Genomic DNA, 16,431 nt, shown 5'->3' on the forward strand with positions numbered 1-16,431 from the left:
CCTCGAATCATCACCTACATCAAAGGGAGAAAGATCAGCAACATTGAATGTAGCACTAATGTTATATTCACTTGGAAGATCTATCTTGTAAGCATTGTCATTGATCTTCTCAAGAACTTGAAATGGACCATCCCCTCTAGGATTCAGTTTGCACTTCCTTTGTGCTGGAAACCTCTCCTTTCTCATATGCACCCACACCCAATCACCTGGCTCAAAAACAACCTGCTTTCATCCTTTGTTAGCCTTAGATGCATATTGCTTATTTTTCTTCTCAATGTGCTGTTTAACATGTTCATGAAGTTGCTTCACCATTTCAGCTTTCTTCTTCCCATCAAGGCTAACTCTTGCATCAATTGGTAAAAGTAGCAAATCCAAAGGAGTTAGTGGATTAAAACCTTAAACTATCTCAAAAGGTGAATATGACATAGATGAATGCACAGTTCTATTATATGCAAACTCAGTGAAAGGCAAACAATCTTCCCAACTCTTCAAATTCTTTTGAATAACAGTCTAAAGCAATTGAGTTAAAGTTTGATTAACGACCTCAGTTTGACCGTCAGTCTGTGGATGATAAGCTGCAGAAAATAATAACTTAGTACCAAGCTTTCCCCACAAAACCTTCCAAAAGGAACTAAAAAACTTTACATCCCCATCAGAAACAATACTTTTAGGGACACCGTGAAGTCTCACAATTTCCTTGAAGAACAAATCAGCAATATGAGTGGCATCATCAGTTTTATGGCAAGGAATAAAATGAGCCATTTTAGAAAATCTATCAACTACCACAAATATTGAATCCTTACCTTTCTTTGATCTAGGCAGCCCTAGAATGAAGTCCATTGAGATGTCTACCCATGGTTAAAGCCTATGTGGTAAGACCCTCGATTTAGCCTTCTTACAAGTAATACATCTATCACAGATTCGTTCTACATCATGTCGTATCTTAGGCCAAAAGAAATGTTCAAGCAAGACTGCTAAGGTCTTTTTGACACCAAAGTGCCCCATTAACCCTCCCCCATGTGATTCTTTGACAAGCAATTCATGCATAGAGCATTGAAGCACAAACAACTTATTTTTCTTGAACAAATACCTATTCAACTCTATAAAATTTACCAAATGCTCCCTTTTCACAAGCAACAAACACATCAGTAAAGTTATGATCATTGGCATACAATTCCTTGACATACTCAAAACCAAGCAACCTTGCATTTAGAGAAGTAAGAAGAACATACCTTCGGGATAAGGCTTCTGCAACTATATTCTCCTTACCTTGCTTGTATTTGAAGACGTACGGAAAGGTTTCAATAAATTCCAGCCATCGAGCATGTCTTTTGTTCAACTTTTCTTGACCCTTAAGATGCTTCAAAGATTCATGATCTGTGTGAATGAAAAATTCTTTGGGCCAAAGATAGTATTGCCAAGTCTCTAACGCCCTCACAAGTGCATAAAGCTCCTTGTCGTATGTTAGGTAGTTCAAGGCTGCCCCGTTTAACTTTTCACTGAAATAAGCAATAGGCCGCATCTCCTGCATCAAAACAGCTCCTATACCAACTCCCGAGGCACCACACTCAATTTCAAAAATTTTATCAAAGTTAAGGTAACGCTAATACAGATGCAGAACATAACCTATCTTTAATAACATTAAATGCATGCTCCTATTCATTGCCCCATTTAAAACAAACAGATTTTTTAATGACTTCAGTGAGAGGTGCAGCAAGTGTGTTAAAATCCTTGACAAAATGCCTATAAAAACTAGCTAAACCATGAAAACTTCTTACCTCAGTTATGCTCTTAGGTGTTGGCCACTCTTTAATTGCCCTTACCTTCTCGTCATCAACCCCTATTCCTCGTGCACTTACAACAAAACCAAGAAAAATAACCTTGTCCATGCAAAAACTACACTTTGTATGGTTAGCATACAGTTTTTCTTTCCTTAGCACATCAAGTACACATCGTAAATGATGTATATATTCATCAAGATCTCTACTGTATACAAAAATGTCATCAAAGTATACCACAACAAACTTTCCAAAGAATGCACGCAAAACATGATTCATTAACCTCATAAAAGTGCTTGGTGCATTAGTGAGTCCAAACAGGATTACTAACCATTCATAAAGTCCATGCTTAGTTTTGAATGCAGTTTTCCACTCATCTCCTTCCCTCATCCTAATTTGATGATATCCAGACTTAAAATCGATTTTAGTGAACATACTAGATCCATGCAACTTATCTAGCATATCATCTAACCTAGGAATAGGATGGCAATACTTTACCGTTATGTTGTTCACAGCTCTGCAATCAATGCACATCCTCCATGAACCATCTTTTTTAGGAACAAAAAGTACAGGAACTATGCAAGAACTCAAACTCTCTTTAACATATCCCTTTGCCATGAGCTCTTCAACTTGCCTCTGAAGTTCCTTTGTCTCCTCCAAATTACTTCTATAGGCCGGATGGTTCGGAATGGCAGCTCCAGGAATGAGATCAATCTGATGTTCTATGCCTCTAATGGGAGGTAACCCTCTAGAAACATCCTCAGGAAACACATCCTCAAATCCCTGCAACAAAGAAGCAACAACACTAGGAAGAGAAGGATTAAGGTCATTAGCAACAAAACAAGCCTCTTTGTACACAAGTACAAACAAAGGCTGTTTAGCAAGATAAGCAACTTTCACATCACTCTCTTTTGCATAAAAACTCACCTTTCCCTTTTATTTTCTCTCCTCTTTTTCTCTTTCTTTTCTCTCCTCTCTTTCTTTTTCTTTTCTCTCTTGTGGCCTTTCTTTTTTTTTCGGCCACTTCGTTCTTTTCTTTTTGAATTTCTTTTTTTGAATTCTCAGTCTTACTAGTATTTTCACTCTCTTTCCTTTTTGAACTCTCTACCTCACTTTCTCTCTTCAACTTCAATTGGTCTTCATAGACCTGTATTGGAGTTAATTGTACAAGAGTAATCTTTTGGTTATCTTTTACAAATGTGAGAATGATAGTGTTATTTTGATGATTAACAAGCATTTAACAAGAGTATGTTATAAGTTAAATCGATACTTCATTTATAAGTTCATTACTCTCAGTATATTTGTATAAATTGATATAGATACATTTCATTGTTTATATGAATGAATCTAACCTTGAGATGCAGCAAAGTGTGGATTGAGTCGACCCAAAGGATGATTAGGTCGACCCCGGCACATCAAGAAATCATTTGGCACACTTCTGCAAAAATGGCACAGATGAACAGTGAGTTGGGTCGACCCAAGGAAAGCATGAGTCGACCCAAACATCAAGATCCTCAAACAACTCAGAAAATGGTTCTCTGGATTTACTGAGAGGGTCGACCCAAGAAGAAGTTGAGTCGACCCAAGTAAACCTTGAGTTGACCCAAAGAAAGGTTGAGTCGACCCAAGTGAAGAAAGGCTGAAATTCAAGATTCTGAATTTTCTGAAAGTTGGGTCGACCCAAGAAAAATTTGAGCTGACCCAAGGTTTGAGTCGACCCAAGAAAAGTTTGAGCTGACCCAAGGTTTGAGTCGACCCAAAGAAAGGTTGGGTCGACCCAAGGGAAGGAAGGCTGAATTTCAAGTTTCTGTGTTTTCTGAGAGGGTCGACCTAAGGAATGTTTGAGTCGACCCAAGTGAAAGTTGGGTCGACCCAAGGACAGGTTGAGCCGACCCAAACACGGGCTGAAGCATAACGGCTAGTTCTGCAGATGTACTTTTTGTCCTTTCTAAGGTGAGTAACGGCTAGTTTTTGAACTCTGACCATTGGGGCTTGTCCAAAGGATGTGGGAAGCTATTTAAAGGGGCACTATTCATCAGATAGAATAACTTTTGCAAGGAATATCAAAGAGTACACAAGAAAACAAAAGTGCCCTAATCTTCTTCATTCAAGAGCTTCATTCAAGAATCAAAGAAAGAGGTTGAGCAGATTCAAAGAGTCATCAAGAGCTCCATCCTCCCTTGAAGAGTGAAGCATCCTTGACAAAGAAGAGAGAAGCCACTTCAAAGCGATAAATATTTTCTAACTCTTCTTTGTAGTTAATATTGTTACATTTGCTCATTTAGGAGTTTGAATCTTTCTTTTTGTTTGTCAAACTATTTGTAAAGGTTGGTTGGTTAGCCCGCAAAACCAACGGGATAGGTTTTTGGTGAGCCCGGAAAACCAAAGTGTAAAGGTTCGTTGGTGAGCCCGTAAAACCAACAAAGGTTCGTTGGTGAGCCCGTAAAACCAACAAAGGTTTTTGGTGAACCCGGAAAACCAAAGTGTAAAGGTTCGTTGGTGAGCCCGTAAAACCAACAAAGGTTTTTGGATTGTGAGCCCGGAAAACAATCCAACTGTAATCCGCGGGATTATAGTGAATTCCCAAGGGGTCGCTTGGGGAGTGGACGTAGGTGCTAAGGAGAGCACCGAACCACTATATATTGTTGTGTTTGTGTTGTGCATGTGCTTGCATTTATTCTTGCAATATCTTCCATCTTTGTTCTAGTTTAACTCATTCAAATAATTTAAGAAGGCATCCACCGCATTTAATTAAGAAAACTTTTAAAACACCAAAATTTAGAAGAAACCAATTCACCCCCCCCCCCCCTCTTGGCTTGTCACCTTGGGCAACAAGTGGTATCAGAGCAAGGTGCTCTAATAGTACTCATTGATCTCACAATCAAGAGTTAAAGATCATGACAACCCAAGTGGGATATTCTATGAGTGAGGGACAATTAATTGATAGACCTCCACTATTTAATGGTATAAACTACACACATTGGAAAGCACGCATGCGTATTTTCATTCAAGCACATGACTACGATTTATGGTGTATCATAGTCAATGGGCTACATACAAATGCTAATCATGATAAGAAAATGGCTCAGCAAAATGCAAAAGCCATGAATATTCTATATTGTGCATTGGATGATAGTGAACTTAATAGCATATCTTTTTGCATAACTGCTAAGGAAATATGGAATATGCTTGAAGTTAAATATGAATGCACTAACGTTTCTAGTGAATTTGAAACTAGTTCCGAAGAAGAAGAGTATCAAACTGAAACTGAAAATCTAAGCTTTGTAGCATATGAAGATGAGGTATGTACTCGAACACAAAGTGATTTCTCATTCAAAAATCAAGTACATACTGAAGCTCAATCTGATTTTACATTTGATGAACTTCATGATGCTTTTTCTGATTTATACTTAGAATACAAGAAGCTTAATTTAAAGAATAAGAAGCTTAGTTTAAAGAATAAAAAGCTAAATCTGAAAATGTCAGAAGAAAGAAATTCTACCGTTGAAATGAAAGACAAATTAAATTTTGAGAATGAACATTTAAGGTTAAATTCAGAAGAATTAATTCAGAAAAAACAGAATTTAATTAAAGAAAATCAAAACTTAAGTAAAAAGGTTAACCAACTGAAATCTTTTATTAACAAATTCACTGTAAGTTCAGAAAGATTAAAAACAATGTTTGAAAGCCAACATGCTGATTTTGATAAATCAAAACTTGACTGGACTTCTTTACTTAACAATAAACCCCTAAATAAAAAGGTAATTAATTCACCAAGCAAACCATCAAATAAGATAACTTGTTTCAAATATGAAAAGAATAGGCATAAAAACTTTACCTATTGTTTCAATACAAGCAAATCAAATGATAAAATTATTACAATTAAACAGATTTGGATTCCAAAAGGAACTATATGCACTAACTCCCAAAGACCCAAGCAAGCTTGGGTACCTAAAATGAAAAATGAGATTATCTTGCAAATGTGTCAAAGCAGCCCTTGAAACTCATGTGAAACTCTTAATTGGGTGCCATGGCACGTGACTTATAAATAAATTTTATTTCATCATTTGTGAATGTAATTTAAATTGTCATTTTATGTCTTGATATGCTTAACTTTATAAATTCAGTTAGGCTATTGAATATTTATTAAATGCCTTGTATGTATGACAAATCTTATCTACACGATCTTAGCATGAAATTTTCTAGTGCTTGCATGATGATAAGAAAACAATGAATGAATATGTATAACTTTCTCCTTCAAGTTTTCAAAATCTAAATTTTCTCTCTAGTATAAATGATTGATGCTGATTTCATGCCTTCATGTTAAAACTTCATTGAGCATAATCATTGTATCCATGATTAATATCTTTCTCTAAAATTATCTCAAATTCTACTGATTAATTGTAACATGTCATGCTTAACTTGATCATAAAAATCTTTTAAAGCATGAATATTAATTCTTTTAAACTATCACTCATAAGTCAAAATAAAATCCTAATTGCTCTAAAAGAAGATTGCTCAACTCCCTGAAACATGATTATTAGTGTTGAAAACTAAATCATAATCAAAATTTTTGATAGAAACAACTGTTTAAGATAATTTGATTAAAACTCAACTTGTATATCTTATTGATAATTATCTTAAGCAAATAGAATCTAAGCTAAATTAATTCTGAAAATAAAAAAAAAAAATTTGATTTGACCTTGATGAATCCTTCTATTGCCTCATATGCTTGTTCTTGAACCATTTTACTTAATGAAGTTATCTCTTTAGTTCAAGTGACTTGTGCTTGCTTATATTTAGGCAATCTGTTGAGTAAAGTGACTCAAATTCAATTATTATCATGTCTCATGTTGAGTCATCTAGTTAAGAAATATGTTGTATGAATATTTTTGTATCCTAGAGAACCTAATGAATTGCCTTCAAGAAAAGAAAAAGATTTAGCTAATGATACAGGATTTATGAGCAAGAAATTTCAACTTGAAGGACACCTCGATGAAAGATACAATAAACATCCCCTTGCAAACAAAAAAAAGAGAGATTTTCTTCAGCCAAGGATGTAAAGAATCTAAAAGATATTTGGCTTGAAGAATGCTAAATGCATTGGTAATCTAAACCCTTCTCTTGTGAGTTAGTTGAGCAAAATTAATAGTCTGAAATTATATGGTAGCATGATTAAACATTTAATTGCTAATCTTCTTGATATCATGCTTCATTCTCATGCTAATGATAATTGTTTCATGGTATGATTAAATTGAAGTTCACTTTTGCCTGTATAATGCATAACCATGAAATACACAAGTTTATGCCTCAAGTTTCTAATTCAAAATAACTTGTGATAAGCTATGAATCATTGGGCATAATGAAAATGCTGTTTGCATGATATATATTTATATGCAGCATATTAGATTAATTCTTTATTCTGCTCTTTCATGTAACTACTTGAAAATAACAAAAAGAGAGAGAGATAAAGGAAAAAGAAAATGAACATTGCTCAGAAGAAGTAAAAGCTAAGTAAATACTCCAATCTTAAGTAAAAGCAGCGCAAGCATAATATATTCAGCATATTTGTGAGACTTGTGTGAACATTCTTTTGGAAGGGATAAAATCCGTAATTAATTATATTTAAATAGAGAGAGTTTGGAGTGAATATCTTGTTGCTAAAGAGAACAGTTTAACATTTCTACATTGCTCATTATAGGGATGGTGCCAATGGGGAGGCTAGTGGTAGTACCCGGCACTATTTGACCCAACTATTCGGTGTAGGGCATATTAGGGACGGCACAAGAGGGAGGCTAGTGGTAGTACCTCGTGCCCCTTCCAACTCCACCGGATAGGGAGCAAATAGAATATAGAGCATAGAAAAGTAAAACCGAAAAATAAATGAAGATAATCAAAATGTTCATTGAATGGTTAAAGAAAGAAATTAAAAAATTTGGGGAATGAATGATAAATAAATAAAAATATATAAGAAGGTTGTGAAAAATCAAATGAAGTTTCAATCACTTGAAAACACACCTTAAAGATAAAATCAGTGCTAAATTGTATTTAAATAAAGGAAATTTTATTTGAAAAGAATTGATTTTGATCCATGACATGCTTGTTATGTTTTGCATACCTTGAATTATATGTTTTCAATGTTCAGTTTGAAATGCTTCATGCTTGAATAATTTGATTGAAACATGTTTCTACCAATAGCAAATTTATTTTTTTTTATGACACTCATAATTTGGAATAGGCTTTAACTTTGTATACAAGTTTTTGCTTCACCTTTGACTTCGAAATAACTTGTGCCTCAAAGCCTAATGAAAATTGTTTTTACTTGTATTCTATACTCATCAATGATATGTTGGATTTCTCTTGTACTCTCTTGATCAAAAATAAAATTTCTTATTAAATCGGTTCCAATGCTTGAATGTTTGAAAAATTACATAAAGAATTTTTCTAAAAATATTTTTGAAAGAAATTTTAGATTTGTCGTTCATGATCACCTTTGAAATCTGAAAGTTGAATATATTTATAAAAAGAAGAAGAAAAGGATACTTTTATTTTAATGAATATCTTCCAAAAAAAAAGGATAATCTGAATTTGCAAATTAGGCAGAATGAATTGATTATAATTTATCTTTCAACTTGCCTAACATTAGTACATAATGTCCTCCAATTTGTACCAAAATTCAATATGAATTACAAAGATTCTGGATGTGCTCTAATATTTTTGAAATATGTGTTTTCAATCTTAATAGTTTAAGATGAGCAACAAATGAGAAGATACATATCTCAAATTACAACCTTGAAAGCCTCCTTGAGAATCTTTATGAAATTCAGAATCTGATTTTGTATAAAAGCTTAAACTCAATATGAATTTCTAGATAAAACTACAGCTTAAGAAAAATAGAATAATTCTGATGCCTTGATTGCTTGCCCCGATACGCATCTGAAACATATCATTTCTTATCTTCAAAGTGTACTAATATTGGTCTGAATGATGTGTCTTTCGATGATCTTGATTGCAAACAAATATTTTTAAATATGTGATTTTATTTTGATATTGAAAAGATTTATTGTGCTTCATATATACATTGCTGAAAAACTTTGATTAAGAAATTGAGTTCTATAAATATATATACTTCAATGATCATCTATATGTTTTTTTTTCTTCTCCTACATTATTAAAGACTTCTATCAAAATATATATGTATATATATTTTATTAAAAGAGTGAATGATCTTAAGTTTAGAAATATTTCAGCTCACTCAAATGATTCTTAAAAGAAAAAAAAATGTAAATGCTTTTGAAAGAATTTGAGCTTCAAATGAATTATTTTCTGATTAATATTTCAGTACATTTTCTCAAAGATTAAGAGGAAGCATAACTTGTTCTTAAAAGATTAAAAAGAGTAGTTGCTATAAATTTTGAATAATTCTAGATCACTCTACATTCTTGATATCATAAAGTTTCAGTTTTATTCACGTTTATCATTAAAATCTGAAATTCAACAAAAGATAAGAATAATTAAAGAAGAATGCATCTTTTAAGGGAGAGCTTTAGATATTCAGTATCTTATCCTAAAGTTACTTTAATTTGATGCATACCTTGAATTTTATGGATTGATTTTGATGAACCTCCTTATATTGCAAGACTTGCTTTAATTATATAACAAGTTTATACCTTGAGATGAGCTCTATAAAGGTTGTCTTATCTCAAACCTTGAGTCTTATGAAAATAAGCTGAAACTTATAGAAAATATATTTTCGAGATTGACAATTTTATTGAACATTATCTTCAAATTCTAAAACTATCAAATGGAATGATTAATTAAGGGGGAGAAAGAAAATTTCAGAGGGAGAGATCATATAGAACTTAATCGTATAAATTCGCATCTAAAGATGAGACAAAGAATACTAAATGTAAAGTGGTATTAAACTTTGTGCTTCATTGAATATCTTTTGAAAGTTGGATTTCCATCTGTATTCATCGGTAAATCATTTATTTCTGAAAATTAATTGACAAGGATTCCGTCTGTCCTAGTATCAAAAATTTATCTTGGAATCTACTTATGAGTTCTTATTGGCTTGCACCTTAGTGTTTCAATCCTGAGCCAATTCATTTTAATTGATTTTGATGTTATGATCTTTAAAGGAGTAAAAGAAAGTCCTTAAGAGAGCTCTAAAAAAACTTTCAAAGCCTTGAATTTTATGTATCCTACACTGCATAAATTCATGTTTTGGTATCTATGCCCCAATACTTTTATATCATGAAAGAACTTTAAAGTCATTAAGAATTAAGGATTCAACATAATCTTATGTTTTTCAAGTATATAAGGTTTGATCTTTATTTGATCTTATACTATACTCTGAAAATTAATTAGATTGCTCTCATTTTGCTATATACTTAATATATTAAAAAAAAATGTTGGATTTTCATCCGTGCCTTTCTTTGAATATTATTCTTGATACTCCTTGAAATAACTTGAAAAAGATTCCATCTACACTTGATTTCAAAACTATCTTTGGAATCTACATTTAGAGATCACTTCTGGCTTATATCCTAAATATCTCATTCCTAAAGCCAAACACATAGAAATAAGATATGATTTTATTAGGGATCATGTGCAAAATGGAAACATATGTATTGAGCATATATGCACTGAAAAACAATTAGCCGACATATTCACAAAACCCTTGAGTGAAGATAGATTCTGCACGCTAAGGAGAGAATTAGGTATATGTGATCCTTTTTATTGAAGAAATATAAAAGGGAGCAAGTAGTTTCATGATACATTCCTCCAATTTCTAAAAATCCATGAAACATGAGTCAAACTTGTTATCTATAGATTCCTTACTCATGTATCATTGTTCCAGAAAGAATTTATAAGGATTGGAAGCAAGAAAAATTTTTAGAAGCAAAAAGGAAGAGAAAAGAAAAATTCTGCACTTGGGTCAACCCAACCCAGAATAGGGTCGACCCAACGTTGAGTCGACCCAAGAAGTTTCTTGAGTCGACCCAACGTCGGGATCCCACTGTTAAAAGGGGGACCCGTGAGCTATCTAGGGCACTGTTTACCCTTTGTCCTCTTCCGAAAACCCTATTTTCCACTCTCAAATCTTCTCCAATCATCTCCAAACAGTAGATTACTTCAAGATCTTGGAGAAATGGGACCCGAGAGAGCCGTAGCCAAGCGATCCGAGAGAGTCTCACAATCTTGTTTAGAGACTAGGATATGTATCTAGTTCTCATATGTATTTGGTGGTTATCATGCATCTTTAAACTTTGATTGAGGAATATTGTATTTGCTTTTGCTTTTGATATACTAAAATGTTCCTATTTTGATCAATGAAGTTTGAAGTTTGGTATTTATTGCATCTTTTCCCATGTACCTATTTGATGATAACAAAAAGGGGGAGAAGTAAAGAAAGAGTAATAGGGGAGAAGTAAAGATATCTTTAGAGTAAATAGAGTAACAAAAAGGGGGAGAAGTAAAGAAAGAGTAATAAGAGGAGAAGTAAAGAAAGAAAGAGAAATAATTTGTAAAACAAATTGAAAATCATATAGGAAAGCATATACATCCAAGGGGGAGCAATTTGCAACAATGAAAATGATCAACTCAAAAATTTATATCAAATTTCAGAATTTGGCACACATAATTTCAGAATTTGGCACGCACCTTTCACACCTCGATACATAATCTGAAACTCATGTTTTATCTCAAATTTTTGGAGTTTCATCTTTAATGAATTATAAATGAAAGGGGGAGTAACTCAAAAAGTCAAATTGGCAACATTTAAATAATATAGGGGGAGACTTCACTCTTATATATGAAAAGCTGAAATTCAGCAAGTTAAGCCCTTTTCAAAAACTGATTTTAAGATAAGTATCAATAGGCTCATACTCTTTATTTTGTAATCATCAAAAAGGGGGAGATTGAGAATGATAGTGTTATTTTGATGATTAACAAGCATTTAACAAGAGTATGTTATAAGTTAAATCGATACTTCATTTATAAGTTCATTACTCTCAGTATATTTGTATAAATTGATATAGATACATTTCATTGTTTATATGAATGAATCTAACCTTGAGATGCAGCAAAGTGTGGATTGAGTCGACCCAAAGGATGATTAGGTCGACCCCGGCACATCAAGAAATCATTTGGCACACTTCTGCAAAAATGGCACAGATGAACAGTGAGTTGGGTCGACCCAAGGAAAGCATGAGTCGACCCAAACATCAAGATCCTCAAACAACTCAGAAAATGGTTCTCTGGATTTACTGAGAGGGTCGACCCAAGAAGAAGTTGAGTCGACCCAAGTAAACCTTGAGTTGACCCAAAGAAAGGTTGAGTCGACCCAAGTGAAGAAAGGCTGAAATTCAAGATTCTGAATTTTCTGAAAGTTGGGTCGACCCAAGAAAAATTTGAGCTGACCCAAGGTTTGAGTCGACCCAAGAAAAGTTTGAGCTGACCCAAGGTTTGAGTCGACCCAAAGAAAGGTTGGGTCGACCCAAGGGAAGGAAGGCTGAATTTCAAGTTTCTGTGTTTTCTGAGAGGGTCGACCCAAGGAATGTTTGAGTCGACCCAAGTGAAAGTTGGGTCGACCCAAGGACAGGTTGAGCCGACCCAAACACGGGCTGAAGCATAACGGCTAGTTCTGCAGATGTACTTTTTGTCCTTCCCAAGGTGAGTAACGGCTAGTTTTTGAACTCTGACCATTGGGGCTTGTCCAAAGGATGTGGGAAGCTATTTAAAGGGGCACTATTCATCAGATAGAATAACTTTTACAAGGAATATCAAAGAGTACACAAGAAAACAAAAGTGCTCTAATCTTCTTCATTCAAGAGCTTCATTCAAGAATCAAAGAAAGAGGTTGAGCAGATTCAAAGAGTCATCAAGAGCTCCATCCTCCCTTGAAGAGTGAAGCATCCTTGACAAAGAAGAGAGAAGCCACTTCAAAGCGATAAATATTTTCTAACTCTTCTTTGTAGTTAATATTGTTACATTTGCTCATTTAGGAGTTTGAATCTTTCTTTTTGTTTGTCAAACTATTTGTAAAGGTTGGTTGGTTAGCCCGCAAAACCAACGGGATAGGTTTTTGGTGAGCCCGAAAAACCAAAGTATAAAGGTTCGTTGGTGAGCCCGTAAAACCAACAAAGGTTCGTTGGTGAGCCCGGAAAACCAAAGTGTAAAGGTTCGTTGGTGAGCCCGTAAAACCAACAAAGGTTTTGGATTGTGAGCCCGGAAAACAATCCAACTGTAATCCGCGGGATTATAGTGAATTCCCAAGGGGTCGCTTGGGGAGTGGACGTAGGTGCTAAGGAGAGCACCGAACCACTATATATTGTTGTGTTTGTGTTGTGCATGTGCTTACGTTTATTCTTGCAATATCTTCCATCTTTGTTCTAGTTTAACTCATTCAAATAATTTAAGAAGGCATCCACCGCACTTAATTAAGAAAACTTTTAAAACACCAAAATTTAGAAGAAACCAATTCACCCCCCCCCCCCTCTTGGCTTGTCACCTTGGGCAACAAAATGAGTACCTATTCTTAAACCCATCATGTATCACCTTTCTATCACATTCCCAAGGTCTCCCCAAAAGTATATGACCAGCATGCAATGGGACTACATCACACAGCACTTCATCACTATATCTACCAATTGAAAAAGCAATCAAAACTTGCTTGTTAACCTTAACTTCCCCACATTCATTCAACCACTGCAACTTGTAAGGTCTAGGGTGTTTAATGGTAGACAAGTGTAATTTCTCAACTAATGTGGTGCTTGCAACGTTTGTGCAACTTCCCCCATCTATAATCATGTTGGATACCTTATTGTTTATATGACAACGAGTATGGAAGATGTTCTCCCTTTGCTGCTCCATGTCATCTCCTTTAACTTGGGAATTCAAGGCACGTCTGGCCACAAGTGACTCTCCCTCCACTGGATATTCAACCCCATCATCACTAGCATCCTCAAGTGAAGGCATTAATTCATCACTCTCACTGTCGGTCAGCACGTCCCCATTGTCATACGTGTGCATGGTCCTTTTGTTTGGACATTGTGAAGCAATATGTCCTATTCCGAAGCACTAGAAACATTTTATATCTCTATTTCTAGAGGGTTGGGAGTCAGATTTACTTTTGTTTTTGGTGGAAGCATCATTTGTACCCTTGAGTGTTTCCGTAGGAACAACTTTGTCATCCTTCTTCCAATTCGACTTCCAAGATGAACCAGAACCCGAAGTATACTTTGCTGCCCCCTTGCATTTTAACTGCCTTTCCACCTTCGTTGCCATATGCACCATATCTTCTAACTCCACATAGTGCTGAAGCTCCACTACATTGGCTATATCCCTGTTTAACCCAGCCAGAAACCGAGCCATCGTAGCTTCTCTATCTTCTTCGATATTAGCCCTTATCATAGCAACCTCCATTTCTTTATGGTAATCCTCCATACTTTTTGAACCTTGTGTAAAGCTCTATAATTTTTGATAAATGTCCCTGTAATAATGACTAGGTATAAACCTTTTCCTCATTAAGGCCTTCATTTCCCTCTAAGTTTCTACAGGTCACTCATGATTCCTCCTCCGATTTGACACCAATTGATCCCACCATATGATTGCATAATTAGTAAACTCAATTGCTGCCAACTTCACCTTCTTTTCTTCTGAGTAGTTATGACAATCAAAAATCAATTCCACCTTTTCCTCCCACTCCAAATGAGCTTCAGGGTCATTTCTTCCTTGGAAAGAAGGTATCTTCATTTTGATGCTCCCAAGGTCCCTGTCTACCTCATCTCTGCCCTTAGGGCCATTTCTTCTATAACCCCTTCCATGCCTAGCTCCTCTAGGCCAGTTTCTACCCATTTCACAATCAGACTCATAATCCTCCTCATTCTACTTCCTGCTTCATATTCATCATCAAATTCATCCACAGGTATAGGTTCTCGCCTTGCAGGTCTTCTAGGATTAGGATTTTTATTAGGCTGCCCTCCTTGTAAATTTGCAATCACCATGTCTTGCCTATCCATCCTATCCCTGAATTCACCGAAAACCACATGTAAACGTTCAAACTGTTGTTGCATGGCATTTATCATCAATGCCATATTTTGTGTATCTCCCTGATTAGATGTGGCTTCATCCCCATGAGACATTGTTAAAGCTGCAAGAAAATGTTAGTGAAAATAAACTTTAGACACTCCCTCAAGTAGTTACCCTCAAAAGATATCTCTCCACTCTTAGTTTTCTCTTGTAGCTCTTTAAGGAACTGATCAACTCAAACAAAGATTTACTCAACCTTGCAAAATTCAATTCAACACTTAACTTTAAGGGACAAAATCAAGAACTTTAATCAGGAAGCAATCGATCCCCAAAGGAACAATCAAATTCAATATCACTTGGGCCTGCGATTACAATGGCAAATTCCTTTCTTTTTTTTTCTTTTTTTTGAATCTGGATATATATACTTTTTTTTTTTTTGCCAGATGCTTAGGAATTCAAATGAAAAAACAAAAATTGGAGCAGATGGATAAATATAGAAGCAAGATGAATTTACTCACTTGATGTTTAAGAAGAAAATACACGAAAGAGTATGATGAACAGATGAAAATAAAGGATAGTAACCTGATTTTAGGGCCGAAGCTTTGATACCAAATGATGCGAACCCACAAGGATTAGATCCTTAGAACCCACGAACAAGATGGTATTCTAACAACCTCAAGAAAGCTAAAATCAGATTTGGATGATCCACTAGAACCCTTGAATATGATGAAACAAGGACCCAAAGTGCTGAAACGCCACAAGGTTGATCAATCCTTGACAAGTTTAGGCAGTTCAATAAAGAACATAAGAGAAAGCTTCTCTCAAATCTGAAATTCAGAACAAACTCATTGTCTTTTCATTCTCTACATGACCTCAAATATAGATACTAGTCTTGGAACACCCTCAAAGCATGGAAAACACAAAGCATTAATTAACTACCTTGGAACATCCCTCCAAGTATGGGAAACACAAAGCATTAATTAACTACCTTGGAACATCCCTCCAAGCATGGAAAAGATAAAGCAACTAAATGAAGATAAAAACACAAAGTTGAGCTCAAATTAATAAAGTCCAGGTTCAAATGAATCAGCCCATGTATGATATTCAGCAAGACTTCTTCATTTATGGTAGATTTGGCCCAAGTGTCATCAACAACTCCCATCTTCTACTTGAATGACATTGATGACTTGTTGTGAATCTTCTTGTGAATTGCTCATGCCCAACTTTATATTTGTAGATCCACTCGAAGCTTGCCTACCCATATGTTTAGAACAAGCCCAATCAGAGCTTCTCTAAGTCTTTTAGCCTGGGACCTTGTAATAGGCCCACTTAGAATGTGCAAAGGATCACTTGGTATACTTGACTCAGCTTGTTCCTCTTGATGAGTCGCATCACTTCTTCTTCCTTCTTTGGTGAGACCCTAGAGGTTCCTTCTTCCCAGGTGATACGCCTTACAAACCCTTGGTGAGACGCCGAGATTCTTCATCGATAGAAGCTAGAAAGGTGAGACTCCTTCTCCTTCATGCCAACATGGGTTCTTGAGCGAAGGTGAAACTCTTTCAATCAAGACCTAGTTATCTTCCTTATATCTTCCTTGCATCCATCATCAGCACGCCCT

At 35.1% G+C, this 16,431-nt stretch overlaps 1 protein-coding gene across 1 annotated transcript; it reads right to left on the bottom strand.

Moving 5' to 3' along the window:
• Positions 1 to 1,090: 1,090 nt before the first annotated feature.
• Positions 1,091 to 14,228, bottom strand: LOC120104828. The gene is made up of 5 exons (XM_039116665.1): positions 13,943 to 14,228; positions 13,341 to 13,849; positions 2,277 to 2,561; positions 1,779 to 1,880; positions 1,091 to 1,603 (listed from the first exon to the last, which is right to left on the bottom strand). Exons 1-5 carry the CDS (start codon positions 14,226 to 14,228, stop codon positions 1,091 to 1,093), a joined length of 1,695 nt encoding a protein of 564 aa, XP_038972593.1.
• Positions 14,229 to 16,431: the final 2,203 nt, after the last annotated feature.

Source organism: Phoenix dactylifera, unplaced genomic scaffold (genome assembly GCF_009389715.1).
Source record: "Phoenix dactylifera cultivar Barhee BC4 unplaced genomic scaffold, palm_55x_up_171113_PBpolish2nd_filt_p 000119F, whole genome shotgun sequence".
NCBI classification, from domain to species: domain Eukaryota; kingdom Viridiplantae; phylum Streptophyta; class Magnoliopsida; order Arecales; family Arecaceae; genus Phoenix; species Phoenix dactylifera.